The sequence below is a fragment of the Quercus lobata genome, chromosome 3 (genome assembly GCF_001633185.2).
Source record: "Quercus lobata isolate SW786 chromosome 3, ValleyOak3.0 Primary Assembly, whole genome shotgun sequence".
NCBI classification, from domain to species: domain Eukaryota; kingdom Viridiplantae; phylum Streptophyta; class Magnoliopsida; order Fagales; family Fagaceae; genus Quercus; species Quercus lobata.
The window spans coordinates 26,673,175-26,696,151 of NC_044906.1; the positions used below are offsets into that span (position 1 = coordinate 26,673,175).

At 31.9% G+C, this 22,977-nt stretch overlaps 2 protein-coding genes and 2 pseudogenes across 2 annotated transcripts; 3 read left to right on the top strand and 1 right to left on the bottom strand.

Annotated features, from left to right (window-relative positions):
* Window positions 1–4,024: 4,024 nt before the first annotated feature.
* LOC115980656 (glycine-rich protein 2-like) lies at window positions 4,025–4,381 on the bottom strand. Its single transcript, XM_031102889.1, has one exon. The coding sequence runs from the start codon at window positions 4,379–4,381 to the stop codon at window positions 4,025–4,027; it is 357 nt and encodes a 118-aa protein (XP_030958749.1).
* A 1,474-nt stretch (window positions 4,382–5,855) lies between these two features.
* On the top strand, window positions 5,856–9,009 carry LOC115980657 (annotated as a pseudogene).
* A 6,323-nt stretch (window positions 9,010–15,332) lies between these two features.
* Window positions 15,333–19,621, top strand: LOC115980658 (annotated as a pseudogene).
* Window positions 19,622–20,602: 981 nt separating this feature from the next.
* Window positions 20,603–22,544, top strand: LOC115982848 (chitinase-like protein 2). The gene is made up of 2 exons (XM_031105569.1): window positions 20,603–20,756; window positions 22,117–22,544. The coding sequence occupies exons 1-2, from the start codon at window positions 20,617–20,619 to the stop codon at window positions 22,523–22,525; spliced, it is 549 nt and encodes a 182-aa protein (XP_030961429.1). The 5' UTR covers window positions 20,603–20,616; the 3' UTR covers window positions 22,526–22,544.
* The last annotated feature ends 433 nt before the right edge of the window (window positions 22,545–22,977 follow it).

Genomic DNA, 22,977 nt, shown 5'->3' on the forward strand with positions numbered 1-22,977 from the left:
TTAGTGATATGATCATTTTGGCACCTACATCCGTATACATGCACTACAAGGTGCAAAGTCAATCTTAGAAAATTTACATGCTTTTATGATTGAAATCTTCCAAGTGCTTTTTGTTTCTCCATTTATAAATTTTCCAAATTGTTTTAGATTTGTTACATTTGCTTCTATTTTGCTTTTGTAGATGATATAGCAAGATATATGTGGGGGACAACATTTTGTTAGATGATTTTGTGTTTGCTTTTTAGGCTTATTTTGATGTTAAAGAAGTGGTAAATGTGTGATTGGTGGCTGTTTTTTATTGTATTTCGAAGTGTTCTTTATATTTATGGACATAGTATTTTCACCCATCCACAATTATTGCCATTTGGATGTGGGGGCCACTTAGTTAACCTCTCTTCTGTTGCTTGGAATTTGATTTTGCAGTAGCTGGAAGCTTTAATGGATTGTAGAGATTTGACACCAAAAGAACTTGCATAACAAAAAGATATCATACCAAAAAAAGGGTGGGGGCGTGTTGTATAACATGAGGCTAGTGGAAGTGATCAAGCTAAGAGCCATTGGAGCTTACAAACAAAAAATTGCAGATTTTGGATATAATCACAGCTGTGACAGATGGATATCATTGCAAAAACATGACGTTATTTTTCATAAAACAACACAAGATGCAGGAAACGAACAAATTACCAAACAAAATCCAGCTAATTCAGAATTATGCAAGCCAATGGTTATTACAATACCCAAATCTCAATTGTCAAAAAATAAAGGCATCTATAGGAAACTCATCCAACTAGCTACTGATAGAGAGGCAATAAAAATTGTAAATCAAGGCAACACTTTAAACCCAATAAACCATTTTAGTTTACACTTTACACTACGCAAACATCCATCGTTATCATTAAGTTGCAATATCTGAAACCCATTATGCACAAAATTATCAAATACTTGAATCCATAGGGAAAAAGAAGGTAATGCTCTTAGACCTCATTCAAGGCAAAGCTTAATGTAATATCTCCTCGTAGAGGAGGCTTCTGGTGATGAGCGGGGCAGTATCGACTGCTGAGGTCGCTGTCGCTGCCGGGTGGCAAGTTGGAGACGGTAGGCTTCGGGGTTGGGAGAAAATGACCTGGAGGCTAGGATCTGAAGACGTATTCATATTCCTCTAAACAAAATTTGAAGCTTTTCAGATGCAAAAAACGATGTGTCAAGCTGAACTTGTAGTCACGGACTACCAATAATTTTTGATGATGTGTCGTGTGATTTTCTGTTTGGGGTTGATCGGTGGTAGGATGGCTGATTTTGGATTGTCACTTCATAGTGGTGGGGATGAGTTTGGCAATGTTGGCTTCTTTTTGCTTGGTGGGTTGCATGTTTAATTGTTTATGGCTATGAATTTTCTGGGTTGCTATGATTTTTTTGAGTTTATAGGTTTTAAATTTTGTAGAATTGTTTGGATTGCTAAGATTTTCTGGGTTTATGGGTTGCTGAAAATTGTTTGGAATTTTTTGGATTGTTCATGTGTTGGTGTGTGGTGATTTTTATTGTTCTTACATTTGTGAAAGTGCCTTGGATGGTGGGGAGGAGATTGTGGCTGGGCTACGAATTATAGACCAACAATCCCCGAGTCCTCCATAAAAAAAAGAAAAAAGAAAAAAGAAAAAAAAAGAAAAGGAAATATCATCTTTTTCTCTTTCTTTCTTACTTTTCTTTTTGCCATTTATTTATCTTTTTCTCTTTCTTTCGCTACTGCTGAAATCAGAGATTATGTTGTGCGTAAATTATTGGTGGATATGGTTTGTGTTTGATGGTAAAACAGAATCAAAGGAAAATATGGTAAAAATCCCTGTTGAAGTGGGAGAGACTTTCAATGCATATCTAAATTTGATTTTTTGAGTTGTTATTAGTATATTAAGATATTGCCTATCAGATTGTAGTGAGCATTTTGTACTGTTCATTGTGCTGAGTCCTGAGAAAGCTATGTGCATTGTAACTTTGTAAGCATGTGCAGACTCTTAACCTTGAAGGTTCAACGAGGAAGTGAACGTTGCTGAATAAATGGAGCTCTTCAGGGACATGGAGAAAAAGTATGCTCTTATAGCGTTTTAGGTGTGGACTCTATAATATGCATGATTGCTCTCCTTTTAGTCCCGGCCCAAAAAAGAAAAAAAAAATTTGAGAGAAAAATTATTATCATTGTAGAAAAAAAGTTATTTGTACGTAATCGTCAAAACTGCTTCTATATTTTCGCAATTCATCAATAATCAGTGATTATATTAGACTATGTTGAATATAAAACAATACCATTTCCATTCCTAACACTAACAGAGCTTTCGAGCACTCAGTTCATCTTCAAGCCAATGTTGCTTGAACGCACAAAATTTTACGTCTATCAGAGTTTTTTTTTTATTTTTTTTTATTTTTTTAAATAAGTATCAACAAATTATAAAGTTATTATGGATGTACAAAATACAAATGTACTTTGGTAACCAAGCTTTTAGAGTGCAGCTACTCAAAATAAACATGGTTAATTCTATAAAAAAAATAATAAATAAATAAATAAATAAACATGCATGGTTAAGATTGTGAGGCCCAAGCTAGTTTAAATAAGGCCAACAACAGCCTAGCACTGACACAACACCAAATTAGAAACTCTCTCTGCCCATCCAAGCCTACAATGCAAATTAATAGGCAAATGAAACTCAAACATTCCCCCGATGATGGCAAACCTTAAAACTCTCGTGAGCAAAAGTAAATAACTCCTTAATCGACCACATATTTGAATGTATCTAAAAAGTAGTGGATTCAATGGGTGATTATAGCACGATAATAAATCACAGGACAGATTACAAAACTATTTTGGACCAATCAAGGCTATTTCTCTAAAAAAAAAAAAAAAAAAAAAAAAAAAAAAAAAAAAAAAAAACTAAGAACACAAGCAAATCATTAACACGGAAAACAGATCATTTGGAAATTAGAGTTATGTTTTGATCCTTACCTAAACTGGTGAGTAAATTGGGATGCCGAAAGGAGATATAGATGGACAAAAAGCACGCCCGCAAGAGAAACAAATATACACAAAAGGAGCTATCTAGCCAAAACAATCCTCTTTTGACTGGTCTTGCAAGTGACAGCGAAGATGATTTGGTTCTTTGATTTTTTACTTTTAAATGGTAACTTGCTCTACCAGTAATTGGTTTTCCACTAAACTCAAATATGGGTTTGGATTGAGGGCATCTCCAATGGTCTATATAAAAGCAAAATATTTTTTATAATAGAGAATGAGACCAAAAAAAGCCACTCCAATGGATTCTCTATACCCAAAATTTTTTTAAACTCATGAACAGTAGCTCATCAAGTCTGATGGGCTACTGTTCATTTTTCAAATTTTTTTTTCCTATTATAATAATCAAGTGTTGAATAAAAAAAGGGATAATTACACATAACCCACCTGTGGTTAGGGCGAAAATCACTTTGCCTACCCGTGGTTTGAAAAATATCACTTAACCCACCTGTGGTATGTTTCTGTCAATCTCTGTAACCCACCTCAAGCCCAGCCATTACAAAAACACCTCTTAACACCAAAACACAACATAACGCGAATCAAAACACCCAAAACTCAGAAACTTTTTAAGAGAGATACTTGTGGTGAGATCAACATGTTCTTCATGGTTTTTATATCTCTTTTTCAGCCTGTCCCGGCCCGGTGGTTTCATCTTGTCATGGTGGTTCTGGCTCTCCATAAGTGGTTACAAATTTTCTCGCCATTAATGAGTTGTGGCTCTCCATTTGGTGGTTTTGTGTCACCATTTGTGGGTTTTGTTGGTTTTTGCATTTGGGTGTGCTTTATTGTTTTTTTGCAAAAATCATGATGGCCAGTGGTTATGGGTTCACAATAGAGAGAAAAGAAAGATAGAAGTTTTCCCCATTGCCTCCCTCAACCCTTTGGCTAACTCCTCGAATTTCAAAAAAAAAAAAAAAAAAAAGATTGGAAACCAAAAAGCATAACATAAACTACATTTGGAAACCATTAACAACATAAACTGCCGCCAGCACCACCATCACCACCACCACCACTACCTTCACCTCTCCCACCAGAACCTCCATAGCCACCTGACCCACCATCCAAAACCGCAGAAACTAGAAAATGATCAAAACCCAGTTGCCCAAATCGCATTTCAGAACGGCCCAAACTCTTAAACTCGGCTCCATGGCCAGAATTCAACGAGTGAGAGTAAGAGTGGCATGAAGAACAGGTACGAAACCCACTAATCTGAACTGGGTTTGTGGGAATTCGGGTGGAATGCGAAATGGGTCTACGAGAAAACCTCATGAAACTGAAAGAGAGTAGGGATTTGCGGGTGAGTGATGTTGGGTTTGGAACCATTTGTTTCTATGAAGACTGAAGAAAAACAAGAGTTGTGGGAAAGTCTGTGTGACTGTGTGGTGGGTTTTAAGGTTTTTATTTTTTATTTTTTTATTTTATTTTTTTATTTTTACACACTGGTATAGGATAGGAGTGCGGCTCTCGGGTTGAGGGAGGCAATGGGGTTAGGCTTTTTATTTTTTTTGGGTATGTTCTTCATGTTTAAAATTTGTGTGAATGGAGAGAGAGATAAATACCACTTTTTGATCTTGTTTCTCTTGCATTTTTACTCTATTTTTTGTTTTGGGAGGAGAGAGACATAAAGTTTGAACCAAAATACTTATTTATCCTTAATTTTAACAGAGGTGGGTTATGGAAAACAAATAGAATATACCACAGATGGGTTAAGTGATACTTTTCAAACCAGGGGTAGACAAAGTGATTTTCGTCCTAACTACAAATGGGTTATGTGTAATTATCCCATAAAAAAATGTTGGAAGATGTGTAGTTGTTAAAAAAAGAATAAATAATGAATGAAGAAATAATATTTAAATAAGATAGAGAATGGGATAGAGAATCTGTTAGAAAGTGTATTTGAAAAAGTAGGTAAATATAGGTAAAAGTTACTGTTCATTCTCCAAACAGTACAAAAATTTGATGAATTTGCTGGAGATGCTCTAAAACCATTAGAATTGATTGTTAAGATTTTAGTGGGTACGGTCTGTACTCACTAAAATAATAGGGGGTTAACTAAAATAATAGGGGGTATTGTAGAACAACCCGTACAATACAAATGTTGTTTGCTTGGCTTCAAATTCAAACTTATCTTTTAAATCAAAAAAAAAAAAAAATACTCCTACTGGCTACAATAAGTCTATTGGTTAAAAAAAAAAATAAATAAAAAAATATGCTCATGAAAATAAAGTAGCAATATGCTAGGAACACAATAAAAGTCAAAATTTGTCTAAATTGTGAATTATAAGTGGTAGAGTTGTAGACTTTTAACTTTTTCTTTACCATCACAACTCGCCATGCAGGCAAGTTGTGGTTTATCCATAATGTAGGGGCATAATACAAAAGTTAGTAAATTAGCGGGTTTTAATTTTAGAAACATGACAATATTTTTGGACATTTTAAAACGGAATACAGGATCAAAATTTGGAATGGAATGAGTATTAATTTCCTAAACAAAGGCCTTGTTGGCTTTTTGCCAAAATTAATTAGTTAATTCGTGTGTTTTAGTAGATAATTAATAAAAGTTTAGAGTGCAGATTACGTGTTTACTTTAATTCCTTTTGGAGAAACAATTCTATATTCACACAAACTTTCATCACAATAACAAGATGCCAAGGAAAGATGAATTGCACAGTTGGGCGCACTTGACTATCTTTTCTTTCCTTTCCTTCTTCCACACCCAGTATATATATAAGGAAGGTGCAGGGTGCAGACCTCTCTCCAAACTCCACCGCACTTTTAATTAATGTTACGAGCAAAAATGGAGTATAAATGGTCTGAAATCTTGACAAAGGCATTGATATTATTAGTACTTGTCAATTGTGACCACACTGCAGCTGCGGATCGAAGTGTGTGTTTTGGATGTAAACCTCCGTGCCCAAAGAAATTGCCAATATATGTTAGAGGAGCAAAGAGCTGTACTAACTGCAACACGGCTAAATCACTGCCTTTGCTTACTACCAGCCCTATGGCTTTGGTACTACCTACATCAACTCCACCTTCTTTGGAACCAAAGAAGTCGCAGCTTTTCTTGCCCATGTTGGCACCAGAACCTCCTGTGAGTACTTCACAGTTTCTGTCTTGGGAAATTTTAATTTGGATTTTCACCTCGTGGTTTGGTTGAACATGTGTGTGGCAGTGTGTGCGGGGGCGGCCGCACTTGTAAGTCAAGGGGTTCAAATGAACCCCGACTTGGAAAAAAAAAAAATATAAATATATATATATATAATATTTTTTTATTAATTTAATTATCCTTAAAAATATTTTTGCACAACTTGGCTTAAATCTTGCACGCCCTGATCACAAATCAATTTAGCACAAAAATCAAACAACATAGATTAGTTCATCCCAAAACTAATTAACAATACAAATCACTCTCCCTTTCTCTCATGAATCTCATCTCATCTCTATTCTTTATCTGAATTTCTATATATTTCTGAGTCTAAGAGTAAAATGTGAGTGTTTGTGAGTTCTGAATGTCTCTCTTTATTATAAATTTATATTATATATGTGTGTGTGTGTGTGTGTGTTTGATACTAATTTTGTGCATTATTATTATTATTATTTTATATAATGTTATTTGTGTGAATTGTGATGTGTGTGAAGGTGTATATATATAGTATAAATATACTATAACTTTATATAATTTAATAACCAAGAAATATTTGTTACATGTGTATATTGTTATCATGTTATAATAACTTTTTGTTATATAACTAGTGATTCAAGAAAAAAAAAAAGTAAAGTTAGTGATTGTTAAATGTATTATTTATGTATCGATGAATGTGGTTATGTGGGTCAATAATTAATATAAGGTCAATAATTTATGAAATAGCTAATAAATAATGACAACTACACAAAAATAAAAATGTTATACAAACTTAACAAAATAAAATGGTTACATCTACATTGACAATAGATAATGACAATTGATAATAAACTATTATGTGACGATTTCAAAATATAAAAACTCGTAGAAAAAAATTGTAAAATTTCATGTATGTGTTTTTTTTTTTTTTTTTTTTTTTCAATAACACAATATATTCAAGTTATCTTTTTATTAAAATTTGTTTAATTTAAGTTTCTTAATGACTCCCCTCAAGAAAATTCTTGGAGTCACCCCTGAGTGTGTGTGTGAGAGCTAGAGAGAGTAAGGACTTCTTTCTTGTTTGGTTTTTTATTTCATTTGTGAGGGTTCAAATTTTGTAGAGGTTTGAAGACTTATTTTATTGTAGGTTTATGGAGTATGGAGTATTGAGTATGGACTGATTGGATTGGATCTTTTTCAACTTGAATAAATCTTAAGATATGATTAAATCTGTTTTTTAATCTATTTTTACTAATTATCTTAATAATTTTTTTGAACTCTATAAAGTATTTGATTACCTAAAGATAGATATTATGATTATTTGATATATATATAAAAATAAAAAAATAAAAAAATAAAAAAACCACTTTGTTTTTGAAATATCCAAAACAAGCAAGTTTTAATTTAATGCAATTGGAATAAATTTTAATTTTTCAAATCTTTTCTGTCATTTAGTTTTTTTAATTTATTAAGAATTGATGTCACCTGGTATAATTTGGGCTTTGTTACACACTAATTTTATTAACATAATTTAAACTGAAAACGAATGTTACTCATTAACTGATGAAAAAGTTGACAATTTATATTGTTTCTTAGGGTCATGATGGAATGAGATATATGATTAAAATCTTAATTTAGTTTTTGTCTTTTTTTTAGTCTAACATTTTCTGAGAAAATGAATGAAACTTTAGGTTGTAATTAGTGAATCTACTGAGAGTGGAGTGGTTTAAGTAGATTCTTTTCTACTAAAAACATTTAAGTTGGAAGTTGGAACAAAATGATTCTTGGATGAGCTTTACGTAATGAAGAATTGGTTGTGTAATTAAATTTATAAATGAGCTAGGCTCAATGACCCTTTGCTCGCTGATCACTCGCTATACAAAGTAAAACTGGATGATTCTTTTTCGGGTGGAAATAAAGTGGCCACTAAGGAACCATTAGAATGGGGTTTATGCTATAAAAAGGAAATGAATTCCAACTAGAACAATAATTGGGATGAGCACAAAAAAAAATATATTTATCCATGTGCTCTTATAGTTGCGTATTATGGCTGAGGTGCTTTGCCTATCTTTTTGTATGTATCTTTTCTATCACACTAACAATAATATTAAATTCTTTATATTTATGCATTTCAATTATTTTCTCATCTTATATTGTTCAATTTTATCCTAAGTTGAAATTTTTATAAAATTTTTATGTTTAGTTGTTAACAAAACATCAAAATGAATTCCTTTTCTAGCATAATTTAATACAAGTACATAAGTTACGCATTCTTCAAAAGAAATCTAAGCAACTGATTCTTGAACAAAATAGGTGCAACCTACTTTTTCTACTACCCTAACACTTGTATGCATCCTTTGTTTCCTGCTTGAGAAGATTTTATTATTCATCAAACAACTTTATTGAAGCTTTCAACAAGAACTACAATTATGGAGAAGTTCGTAAAGATCTACAGGTGGATTTGTTGAACCATCTAGAATACATTGAACAAAGTGCTACCCTTAGCTTCCAAGTTGCAATTTGGAGGTGGATGACACTAGTTATGGATCATCGACCTTCAGCACATGATGTCTTTACTGGCTACTAGAAACCCACCAAGGATGACTCTCTCGCAAAGCAAGGTTTTGGTTTTGGAGCTACCATAAATGTGCTTTACAGATATCTTGTTTGCGGTCAAGGTGATAATGAGTTCATAAACAACATCATATCCCATTACCTATATTACCTTGATCTTATGGGTGTTGGTCAAGAAGAAGCAAGGGCTCATGAAGAGCTCAGCTGTGCTGAGCAAGTTGCTTTCAATCCAACCTCTTCCTCATCTCCTTGATCTTTCTTTAACTAATCCTTATTTTTTTTCTAAGGTAATGCATTAATATGGTTCTAAGAACATATATATTAAGTAACCGAAGGAAAAGTTTAAACATGAAGAGGAAGTAAGAGCTTTTATCATATGTTTGTATGTCTTTGTGTGAAGCTAAACTTGCTTTGACAATAAAAGTTTGTATTGATTTGCAGCAACCTTTTGCTAGTGTTATTTAACCTTTGAGATATTTTTGTTTTGGTTTATTGTTATTGTGTAATTATTTAGAGTGGATTGTCTACAAACCTGTCTATGTTCGTATAATATGTATTTTATTGGTAAAATCTTGGAATGTGTCCCACTTTTTTTGCTTCCTTTGTTTATATTAAGCATAACGTACAAAAAAAAAAAAAAGAGAGAGAAGCATTTATGTTGGTCTAAGTGTAATATACTCGAGGGTCTCAAGTGATAGGTCAATAGCAATAGCATATTTTATGGTATTACATGTGTTTGGTTCGAATCTCATTTTAAACAAAGTCATAAATTTTTCCTAGGGACTTAGCCTAACAATATCTATAATTTTTAAATCCACAAAATAATACACAGACATTTTGTGTATAATTTATCCTGAACACATATGTTTGAAATACATTATGTTCTCGTACATAAGAAAGTTTCATTAAGTCAATTAAACAATTACATATAATTTAAGACAAAATATTTTCTTTCATTAAGTCAAGTATAATGACTTCCCAAAGTATATTAATCACAGTTAATTTTCTTTAAAATTTAATCCATATATTTTTGTTAAATAAATTAAAGATTACACGTTACACTATAATTATAGTTTCTAGAAAACATTAAATGTATACAAATCAATTAATTTTGAATAGATTAAATATTAAATGTCAATTTTGTATGCCTTAAGACATACAATATAATATAATAGAAGATAAGTATATAATAATAGTGAATTAAAACAAAATTTCTTTTGTTTATGGATATTACAACTTATAAGTACATATCCTAAAATTTTAACCATAAAAATTACAACATATTTTCTTCTAATGAAAAAGAGTTTAAATATTTTATATAATCCTATATCCCTAATATCTATATACAAAATGAATGATAAATACTACATTTACAACATTTTCACTTTCACAAAAAATTTTAGGTAACAAACTGTTAGTGGTGGCTAATTAAAAGTATTATGTTGTAGTGTATTCAGATAAGAACCACTAGCATATTGTCACTTAGGATTATTGATATGGAAATGTCGTAAAAGTGTATGGACATAATATTTCTCCAAATTAATCAGAGTTTGCTTTTAGAGTAGAAAAAGAATATTTACTTGCAAGATTTTTTTTTTTTTGGATACAAGATAGAAACTCTATTCTATCCTAATCTAAGTGTATATGTGTGTGAAACTCCCTTCTAGAGACTTAAACCCTAGCCCTTACCCCCCACACCCTACAAGTACTTATATTTATAGAGTAACTATCGCACCAAGAGTATGCGGTGGTTATTTACTTATAAGATTTAAGATTTATAATTTATGTACTTTTGGAAACATATGCTTTAAATGATCCTAAATTTAATGAGTTATATATATATATATATATATTGAATATTAAAATAATAATAAAAAGAGACATTTTTACTTTTGCAACATTACTTTGAAGGAAGTTTTGCAATAATTTAAAGAAATAAAAATACAAAGGGGGTCATTAAACAAAATCTACACATACCTTAAAAATTTTCATATTAAACTAAAGGAGGAGGGAAAAATTTTAAAAGTCTAGTGGGGGCTATGCCTCCCACTCTCCTCCCTCCACTAATTTCCACCTTTCCCTCTTCCACTATCTACCAATAAAAAAGTTTAACATATCATAAAAAAATAAAAAATAAATAAAAAAAGCATTATTAGCAAAATAAAAAATGTCTTAAATTCTTAATCAAACAATTATATGTGTATTTATTCTTGGAATATTAAAAAATGATGGGGACGAAAATCGGCATATATGATTTTTTTTTTTTTTTTTTTTTTTTTTGGGAGGGATATGCATATATCATTGTTAAAAAATGATGGGGACGAAAATAGGCATATATCTTTTTTTTTTTTGGAGGGATATGCATATATCATTGAGGGAAGAAGATATTAATTAGTTAATTCTTCTTTGTTTTTTTGGGTTGAAAACCAATTAGTCTCTAGCTATTTTCTTCCACTTTCCCTTGACTTTTATCTAATTTCCTTTGTCGGAGCCCAACTGAGTAATAGGCTGATCAAGGTTAGAGATCTGCCCTTCTTTTGGTTTCAAAGGGCCGGTGACTTCTAAGACTTCATGGATGTAATGATTTTGAAAGCCCACAGTTGATGATTCGTCTCTAATGTCTTTACTCGAAGCATTTGGGTGGGGTTTTGACGTCAGCATTTTTTGCTGAACATGTGAGGTCTTTTTAGTACTAGGTATGTGACTGGATTTTCCTGGATTGTCCAATCCCACTTGAATTTCAGCCGCCTGAACTGCTAACAATTTTATTGTATTAAGAGCATCCACAACAGCTCTTTTATAAATGTGTAAGATACACATTTTGACTATTTTTACACATTTTCAACCAAAAAACACACTACATCAGTCCATTTAAATTTATCTAAACTCATCTAAAATTTTCAACGAGCTACAGTACCCGTGTAAATTTACACAGGCACTGTAACCCGTTTATCCATTAAAATAATATTATCTGTACAGTATAATAAAAACCTCATTTTCGCTCTTTTTTTTTCTCTCTCCTCTCACTGAGCACACCAACGCCTCTTTCAGGTCTCAGCTTCCCTCTCCCTCTTGAGTTCTTCCTCTCATATTACAGTCTGAATTCTTTTACTCATTCTCATCACCACAGGAAATAATAATGTGATCGGTTTGGGAGTTTTGCAATTCTGTGAGGAGGGTGGATCAATTGACAAACGGAATCTTCTTTATTGACAGACTTTGGAGCTGATTTCTCTAAAAAAGGTATGGGTTTTTCTCATTGAGATTTTAGGGTTTTTTGGTTTCAATCAAGATTCTTGAAAGTTTCTCTAAACTAATTTTTTTGGGGGTTTCTTGTTTCAAATTTTTTCTGGTTTAGGGTTTTTTTTTAGGGATTCTTCGAAGCACACCCGAAGTTATTTTTGGAATTTATTAGCATTTCAATTTTTGTGTGTATTCATATTTGATTATTTTAGAGTTCAGGTGAGGATTAAATTTTATGTCTTTTGATATGGATTAGTTTCCCCGTGTGTAGGGAGTGTTTGAAGAATTTGGAGTTTTCTAAATTGTATTAAATTTCTATTTCTTCCCTGTTTTCGGATTGATTGAACATGGTATATACTTAGTTATAGGCGGCGGTCGTCAGAGCCACTATTACAACAATCAGCCCACCGGTGATGGCGGTACAATGGTCGGAGACACCAATCCTATGGGCCATCGGACCTGCACCACAAGCGGCTCCATTGGCCGAGCCACCGGTGTTGGTAGTTTACTTAAAATATAAGTTTAAATTAAAAAAGTATAACCATTAAGGAAAATAATAATAAAAAATTGATGAATAATGAATATTTTATTGAAAAGTCTTGTAAAATAAATAAACTGATGTAGGTGTTTTGTAAAAGTGATGGTGTAAAATAGAAAAAGTAGGTTTTTTGTATAAAATAGACTGAATCTTTTCCACAAGTTGATGTGGTTGCTTTAACCCTTACCGGAGTTATGTCATTCAAACTCTGACCAGTTCTTGATTTTTTGTCGTTTCCAACGCCAGATCCCCTAAGTTGGATGTCACTGGATAGGATCTATCATTAGGTCTTACATCTCTATCTTCGTACCCTTCACTGCTGGAAGCTTTGGATTTTCCAAAACCGTTTTTGAGATTTCCATTGGCTCTAAGCCAATCCCCATATTATCTATCTTGATTATGATTATCTAGAGATTTAGAGCAATGTCTTTAATCATGACCCAACTTCCCACACAAAAAGAAAAAGTTGGGTACCCTTTCATATTTGAAAGTAACTTAGAACTTTCCTCCTTCTCTGTTGACCACATTACCTCCCCTACACAAAGCTTTGTTAATCGGAAGGTTTACTCGCACCCGCATAAATTTAGCTTGTTTTGACTGCCATGAGCTTTTGTCCGTTTCAATATAGTGCCCCAAATTGTTTCCCACATCTCTGCCAACTTCTGACATGTTTTCAAATGCTAGACCCCAAATTTGGACCCAAAAGAGAGAGTGAGTGAAGGAGATATTTGACACAGAGACCCTTTTTCCATCTGCAGAGGAGCAGCAAGTTGTTATCAAAATTTCACGGCCATTCCTTTCAACCCACACTCTTTGATATTCTAAACTGAACTTGAACTGGAATATGTCCTTACCCACGTCAATGAACAAAGTTTTTCAAATCAGTTTGGAGAGAAACCATACAAACTCATCATATATACTTATATTGAGTGTGAATTTTAAAAATCTAATAGTTAGATTGCATGTTCTTATTACATCCTTAATACTTACAAAATTTCAAGAAAATCAAAAATCAATTGTTATGTCATCAAATAAATATTATAATTTCAAGTTTTTGTAATCTAAAGTTGTATATAAAAAATAAATTAATTGATCAAATAGTAAATAATATCCGTTTTGAATAAAATTTGATATGAAATTCTACGGTTATATTTTCAAAATCCACACTCCAAAAAGAAATATATGAGAAGTTTGGAGAGTAAGTTTGTTCCACATCAACTATTCTCATATCGAAACCCATTTTCCAAGCCGATTGAAGTGTGCTTTTCAAGGCTTGTTGGTTTTGATGACGATCCAAAAGCAGAGGACCAAATAGGCTCAAAGAACATTCTTCAAGAAGATCAGATCTGCACATAGGAGTGATGTAGATCTCTTCTTCTTCTTCTTTAGTGAGCCGGAAGTGCTGAAGGCCATCTATCACCGCCTGGTCCATGAAGACTTGATTATGGCCCTACCTTGAAAGATTAAGGCATGCCAAGTGAAGACCCACACGGAGATTTGGGGAGAAAGCAACCCATGCTAAGCCGAGAGAGAGAGAGGACTCCTACAGGGGAGAGAAAAGTAACTGAATTGTATGTTATTGTGGATGACTCCAATTAAGGAGCATCAACCTTTAGCACATGATATCTTTATTGGTACTTGGACACTCACCAAAAATGATAATTTGGCTGAGTCTCTGGTTCTGGTGCTACCATGAATGTGCTCTATGTCTATGGAGATCTTATTTGTGGTCACGGTGATAACGAGTCCATGAACAACATCATCTCCCATTACCTATATTACCTTGATCAGTACACAGTATTTGAATTTGAAATAGTTAATTTTATTGTAGGCCTAGTGGACTGTTGCCTGTTTGGTTTGGTTCTTTTTCCAAGTTGAACAAATCTTAAAATATGATTACATCTGTTTACTTTTTTAATCAAATTTTGCTATTTTTTTATCACAAAATAATATTAATTTGGTTATGAAATGATGGATAATTAAGGCTACGGATTTGTTTTATCAACTGAAATATCATCAATAAAATCATAATTACACAAGATGTATATAATTGATTATTTGGAAAATAAAAAAGGTACTTTTAATTTGCAATATCCAAACGAAGCAAGCTTTAATTGGTAAAGTTGCAAATGAATTTTAACGTTAAAACTCTTTTCTGGAGTTTAGTTGATTTGTTAAGAATTCTTATTGAAGGTAATAATTTGAGCTTTGTTAAACATCTATTTGAATAACTAATGAAAAAGTTAAAAATTTTACTGATTAACTAATGAAAAAGTTAAAAATTTATATTGTTTAGGCTCTAGGATGAGATTTGTGATTAAAATCTTAATTTACCTATTGAAACGTAAACTTTTTTAAGCAAATGAATGAAGCATAGGGTTGTAAGTGAATCTACATGCAAAGAGTGATTTAAGTAGATCCTTTTCTTCTAAAAACAGATTGGGTTGTAAGTTCGAACTAAATGAATTTGGAGCACTATATGTTCTTGAATTGTTATTATCAAACCGTGAGCTGTGCCATTCTACTTCAAAACTAATTGGATAAAAAAGATACACTCAAATCTTTTATGGTCTTTGACATCACACCACGTAGACCTGTTTTTAGAGTGGTTGTAGGGAGTCAAATTGTGGTCCCTCTAGCAATCCCTCCCTCACAATGACACTTCCATGACCTAAACCCATGACCTTAGCTCTGATACTATTTATCAAACTATGAGTTGTGTTATTTCATCTCAAAACCAATTGGTGATGAGGAATGTACACTCAAATCTTTTATGGTTTTCGACATTACACCACATGGGTTTGTTTTTAGAGTGGTTGTAAGAAGTTAAATTGTGGTCCCCCAACAGTTATTGTCTAATTAAAGTTGTATACGATGTATATTCAATGATCCTTTACTCCCTTATGCAAAGTAAAAGGTGGATGATCGTGCTTTTCAGGTGGATATAACGTGACTACCAAGGAACCATTATCATGGGGTTTATGCTACAAGAAGGAAATGAATTCTAACTCATATTATTGTGATGAGCATTACAAAAACACTTATCTATGAACTCTTAGAATTGTATATTATGGTCGGGGTGCTCTGCCAATTTATTGGTATCTACCTTTTCCTCACACGTCTAAATGTAAAGTGCAATCCCCAAGTCCTCCATCATAAAGGATTTTTTTTTTTTTTGGTTGCTTTGTGGGGGGGGGGGGGGGGGGGGGGGGGGTGTTGTATGTGACGCAGAAGCTCAAATTCGTCTTCCTTGTTGAGTCCCAAAGCATCAATCCAATGTGAGTGATATACACGGGCAGACATAGACCATCAATCCCCAAGTCTTCCATTAGCAAAAGGGAAATGGAATCTTTTTCTTTTTGTCTGTCACTTTTCTTTTTACGTTTTTTTTACTAAATAATTTCTGAATAAATTATAATCTATAGTTTAAAGATTGTTCCAAAATAAATCTTACAATTTTAGAAGTTTCAAATTAAATCTGATAGTTTAACAACACTTAAGTTTAAACCATAAACTCATTACACATTATATATACACTTAATGGAAAAGGCTTAAACAAAATGACGCCGCCTGGATTGGATTGAGATAATGTTCGTAAGTGTTAGGTATATTCCATTAGAATTTAGGATTGGATTGAAATAATACCTATCTTTCAGGAAGAATTAAAAGATGCCCTCTGGGTCCCAATCATAAGACAGTTTGAGAAATATCTTGGTTGTTTCTATGGTAGGAAGGTTTCAGCTATGTTAAAAAGCGCATTTGGTCAAAGTTGCAACAGTGGAAGAAAAAACTCGTTTATAAGGAGTTGTTGACTTGTTTCAAACTCCTTTTGAATCTATGCAAGGAAATAGAACCGCTGATGCAAACCTTTCTATGTTTGTATGATAAGCATTTTAGTTGTGAAATCTTGGAAGGTATTCCATTTTTTTGCGCTTGGTTAGGTATAAAAGAAAATGTAGATTTACTTTGTTTAAGGTTAACATAAATGAAAGAAATATACTGTCATTCGAAATTCTCAGACGCACAATGCAAGGACCAGCTTCAAACAATTTGAGGCCTGACATGAATTTAAGTAAGAATTTTTTTTTTTTTTTTTTTTTTTTTTACAAATTTTTTATATATCAAATAATTAAAGATTTTTTTCTTCTCTTCTATGTGATTTTTGTGTATTTTGCTTTTGGGTTTTTTCATTCTTATTATTTCTTGTGCAAATCTTTTTAAGATTTATAATATTTTTACAATCAATCTTGATATTTGAGCTTCCACTTTTGTATATATATATATATATATATATATATATATTAAAACGTAGAAGATATCATTATATTATAAAATTACGGATTTTGAAAATGAATTTGGTATGCAAGGTTGTAGAGTGCAACTACTCAAATTACAAACTTGGTTCAAATTTTGAAGGTTCAAAAAAGTTTAGATTAGGGGTCTGTTTGTTAGTGTTGTTTAAATAACACAATATGTATTTTCACAATATTTTTTCACCCACACGTATTTTCACAACATTTAAATAATATTACTAAAACAACATTACCAAACTGGCCCTAATTTTGTGGCCCAACACACTACAAGATTAAAACCTCTGCCCTAACAAGAAGAAAGGCCTTTTGGCTTTTTCATTTTTGTAATATTAATCAGTTAATTCTTCTTTGGTTTTTTGGATAGAAAACCAATTAGTCTCAAACTTTCAAGGGCTAATTCTTTATACTTTAGAGTCAAAATAATTTTCACAAAATATTTCATAAATAACAATTTTTTATTGTTAATAATAAAGTAATGTCATTAATGGGTCAAGAACAATACCAATAAAAATTCGTAATAATTCAATTATTATTAAAAATATATATATATATATATATATATATCATATCCCTAACATATCCCTAAAGTTTAGAATGCACAATTCACGTGTTTCTTACTTGTATTCTTTTCGAGTAAACAGGAATTTACAAAATCTAATCATTCTGCAGTGATGGGACCCGTTGAGCCTCTCTGGTCCAAAAGGATAGTTTGGTAATGATCTATTAAGCATATCTATTTAAAATTTTAAACTCCATGTTGACCTCAATATAAAAGATTTTACATGGTCCTTTACATTATTTTTCTAATTATCAATATTTACATATTATATTAATTTAGAGAAGTGTTATATTTATAATATTTTTACAATAAATTATAGGTAATTAATTGTTACTAGTTTTAATTTAAACCTGCTATTAAAATTATTTTTTTACTCCACTAATAATAATTTATAACAATCCACTACTTAAAAATTTATTATGAAAATATTGTAAAAATATTATCAACATAACATTTGTCATTAATTTACGACTGAAATCCATGAATGGATGCATCCATCGTAGATATAGTGATTTAACATTGGACTATTAAGTCAACTTTTGGTAAGGACCAACATGGACTTATATTGTGGTGAGCACTATATAAAGCACTTAAACATACATTCTTAGAGTTGTATACTATGGTTGGGGTATTCTGTCGATCTATTGGTATCTACCCTTTTAATTACTCTAACATATCATACGTCCTTTACCTCTCTGCATTAAAATTGAGTCTCATATTGTATTGTTCAATTTTATCCTAAGTTGAAACTTTTATGGAGTTTAATTTATCTTTGTTAAAGAAAACATCAAAATGAAACCCTTTTTCTAGCGTAATTCAAATAAAGTACGTAAGGCATGCATTCTTTAACCGAAATCTAGGTAATTGACTCTGTAAGGACACGATTCGTATCAAACTACAACAGTGTTGGGTTCGCACGTAAAAGGGTTCAAACAATATCATTTGTAGAGCGTGGGTTTGAAAAGCTAGGCCTTGGTCACCAGGCGGTAAGTCTTTCGTGATGTCCATACATGGTTAGGTCATTTTCGCCCTAGGAGTCTTTCTCTAGGAGGCGGGCTGGGAGGTTCTGGTTTTTGGCCATTTTTCCCAGCCACTTCTATGAATTGCTTCCTTTTCCTTTTATATTAACCTATGTTTTTTTATCCTTCATCCACGTGTAGGATCAACATTCCAAGACTGATACTTGTCCCATCAGTCCTTACTCAGAGTGGTTGGGGGTGGTTGTAAAAGCTGGAGAGTATGTCTTTGTCAGGTGCAGAGTATTGAATGGCAGTAAGAGCAGTTTTCCCCAGTTGTTTACGCTTTCCAGCAGACCCTTTTATATTGGTACAGATATTTCAGATTTTTTCCCAAGTTGTTTCTATACCACTTTTGCCCTTTCTTCCGAGGAGACTTTGGACCGGCCGAGGATTGAACCGTCCTCGGCTGTATCCCAGTGCTTATTTTGTACTTGCATTACAATGCCTGGGCCATAACCTTCCTCGGCTTGGGCCTTTGAGCCTCAACGAATAAATAGAGCTGGCCCAAAAGATTGCTTTTATTCAGAGCTGGCCCAAATATTGTTGGGCCCCACAGACTCTTTCCTTAAAAAAATAAAAAATAAAAAATCTAGGTAACTGGTTTCCAAAAAAAAAAAAAAAAATCTAGGTAACTGACTTGGGAAAAACATATGCAACCTACTTACTACACTATAAGACATGCATGCGTCTTCTGTTCCCTGTCCAGAAATCTATTATGGATCAATTTAGAGTGGCATGCCACATTCTGAATGATTTTCTTTACTGATATTTTCAATAGGAACTATAGTTATGGAGAATCTGGCAAAGATCTAAAGATGGATTTGTTTAACCATGCATCCAAAATACATTGAACAAAATGCTACACTGGGCTTCCAGGTTGTAATTTGGAGGCAGATGAAAGCAATTAAGGACCATTAACCTTCAGCACATGATGTCTTTATTGGCTACTAAAAACCCACAAAAAATGACATTTTGGGCAAGCAAGTTTCTGGTTTTGGTGCTACCATATGAATGTACTCTACGGAGATCTAGTTTACGGTCAAGGTGATAATGAGTCCATGAACAACATCATGTCTCACTACCTATATTACCTTGATCTTAAGGGTGTTGACCAAGGAGAAGCACGACTTAATGAAGTGCTCAGTTGTGGCAAGTAAGTTGCTTTCAATCCATCCTCTTCCTCATCTCCTTAAACTTGATGAGGAAGAGCATGACCTCATGAACTAATCCTTTTCTAAGGAAATGGAATGGTTCAAACATGAAGGGGAGAAAGAGTTTGTATAAATTTTTTATCTGTCTTATTGTGAAGATAAAGTTGCTTGTACAGTAAAGAGTTTGTATCGGTTCAAAACCTCTCCCCTATATATCAAGTTTATATATATATATATATCAAAAAGCAAGTTTTAATTTAATGAAGTTGGAAATGGATTTTAATGTTTTAATTATTTTATATCATTTAATTATTTAATCTCTTATATATTTGATGTTATAGGGTATAATTTGGGCTTTGTATAATTTTAGTTGATTAAAATGGTTTAACTGAAAACAAATCTTATAAAAGAAAATGTTTAATCACTAATTTGGTTTTTCAACTATAGGGTTAAATTCAATTTGGTCCCTCAATTGTATTAATTAATTTAGTTCTTCAAAAATTAATTGTGCCAATTTAATTCCTCAACTTTCAAAATCTATTACAAAAATTTCAAAATCGAATTTACTTCATCCTTGAATATTTTCTTCGTTTAAATTTTAATGAGGATAATAAAACACATATTAGAAGATTATTTTAGAAAATGTAATTTTTTTTTTTAAATCAAATCAATTTTGACTCTTAATTATGTTAATATTTAAACATATATTATACCAAAGTATGAAGTTGACTTAATTTTAAAGTTGAGTGACTAAATTGATAGTAATAGTTTAAGGACCAAATTGAACTTTATTCAATAATTGGAGGATTAGCTTCATAATTTAACATATAAATTTTATATTGTATTTTCACCAAATGAATGAAAAGTGTTGGTTTGTAAGTGATTCTAATCATATAGTGATTTAACTATATTCTTTTTCTCCAAAGAACAATTTAAGTTGGAACTAAACTAATTTGGAGCACAACATATCCATGCAAAGTAAAAGTGGATTTTTTTTTTTTTTTGGGTCGTTTTTAGGTGGAAATAAATTGGCCACCATGGATCAATTAGCATGGGGTTCATGCTATAACAGGAAAATGAATTCCAACTCGAATTATTGTGATAAGCACTACAAAAAAGCTTATCCATGTGCTCTTGGAGTTGCATACTTTGGTTGTGATCCTCTACCTATCTATTGGTATCTACTTTATCATTTACACTAACATTGATCATACACCATATATATCTTTGCATTTGAATTATTTTATCATCTTATGTTGATTAATTTTATCCAAAGTTGAAACTTCATCCAAAGTTTTCTAGTAGTTGTTTTTTTTTTTTTTTTTTTTTTTTTTTTTTAATTTTGTTGAATTACAATTTTAACCCCATTTTTTTATTTTTTAAGAATAAAGATAATCTAGTTAGATTAGGGGTATTTTGGACATTTCTTAAAGCCATAACTTTCTAAATTCTCTTAATATATATATATATATATATATATATCAAAAAGCAAGTTTTAATTTGATGAAGTTGGAAATGGATTTTAATGTTTTAATTCTTTTATATCATTTAGTTATTTAATCTCTTATATGTATTGATGTTATAGTTTATAATTTGGGCTTTGTATAGCTTTATTTGATTAAAATGGTTTAACTGAAAACAAATCTTATAAAAAAATGTTTAATCACTAATTTGGTTTTTCAACTATAGGGTAAAATTCAACTTGATCCCTCAATTGTATTAATTTAGTTTTTCAAAAATTAATTGTGCCAATTTAATTCCTCAACTTTCAAAATCTATTACAAAAAATTCAAAATCGAATTTACTTCATCCTTGAATATTCTCTTCGTTTAAAATTTAAGGAGGATAATAGAACACATATTAGAAGATTATTATAGAAAATGTAATTTTTTTTTTAAATCAAATCAATTTCAACTCTTAATTATGTTTATATTTAAACATACATTAGACCAAAGTATGAAGTTGACTTAATTTTAAATTTGAGTGACTAAATTGTTAGAATTAATAGTATAAGGTTCAGATTGAACTTTATTCAATAACTGGAGGATTAGCTTCGTAATTTAACCTAAAAAATTTATATTGTATTTTCACCAAATGAATGAAAAGTGTTGGCTTGTAAGTGAGTCTAATCATATGGTGATTTAACTAAATTCATTTTCTCCAAAGAACAATTTAAGTTGGAACTAAACTAATTTGGAGCACAACATATCCATGCAAAGTAAAAGTGGATTTTTTTTGTTGTTGTTTTTCAGGTGGAAATAAATTGGCCACCATGGATCAATTAGCATGGAGTTCATGCTATATATAACAAGGAAATGAATTCCAATTCGAATTATTGTGATGAGCATTACAAAGTTGAAATTTCGTTCAAAGATTTATGTTTATCTATTAAGAAATACACCAAAATGAGATTATTTTCTAGCATAATTCAAATATGAGTATCTAAGTGATGCATTCTTCAAACGAATTTAGTGTAGATCAATTCAAATTGCATGCGTCAATTCGAATTTTTTTTTGTTTACTTATGCTTTCAACAGGAACTACAATTATGGAAAAGCAGGTAAAGATTTGGAGGTGGATTTATTAAACCATCCAGAATACATTGAGCAAAATGCTACCTTGGCCTTCCAAGTTGCGATTTGGAGATGGATGATGCCAGTTAAGAAACATCAGCCTTCAGCACATGATGTCTTTCTTGGCACTTGGACACCCACCAAAAATGACACTCTAGCCCAGCGAGTTTCTGGATTTGGTACTACCATGAATGTGCTTTACGGAGATCTTGTTTGTGGTCATGGTGATAATGAGTCCATGAACAACATTTTCTCCCATTACCTATATTACCTTGATCTTATGGGTGTTGGCAGAGAAGAAGCTGGGCCTCAAGAAGTGCTTAGTTGTGCTAAGCAAGTTGCTTTCAATCCATCTTTTTCCTCATCTCCTTGAGCTTTGTTTGGTTTTGATGGATAGTGCCCTTTGTTGAACTAATCATTTTTTTTATGGAGGTGCATTTATAAGGTTCTCTGAACCAATCAAGTAACAAAAAGGAAATGATCAAACATTAAGGGAGAGTAATTGTATGTATAAACTATGTGTGTGTCTCCGTGTGATGCTATATACTACAAGAAATTTGGTCTTTAGCGACGGCATATAGTCATCACTAATGCTTTAAATATAGTCGCTAATTATATTGGCGATGAAAAATGTCGTCGTTAACTTTCGTTAAACAAAAATGGTAACAAAAAAGTTTTTTAGTGATGATATTAATGTCGTCGCAAATACAATACCATTAACGACGACAAAGTCATCAATTATAGTGACAATTGTCGTCATAAATAACTCAAGAACCCAAGACGAAATGTCGTCGCTACTAGTTCATTAGTAGTGACGAATTTTTT

Excerpts from the sequence above, each read along its gene's own strand:
- LOC115980656 (XM_031102889.1), bottom strand. The coding sequence starts at position 4,381 with ATGGTTCCAAACCCAACATCACTCACCCGCAAATCCCTACTCTCTTTC.
- LOC115982848 (XM_031105569.1), top strand. The coding sequence starts at position 20,617 with ATGGATCAATTAGCATGGGGTTCATGCTATAACAGGAAAATGAATTCC. Across the intron at positions 20,757-22,116 it reads GATCCTCTACCTATCTATTG|GAACTACAATTATGGAAAAG; the intron begins GTATCTACTTTA and ends TGCTTTCAACAG.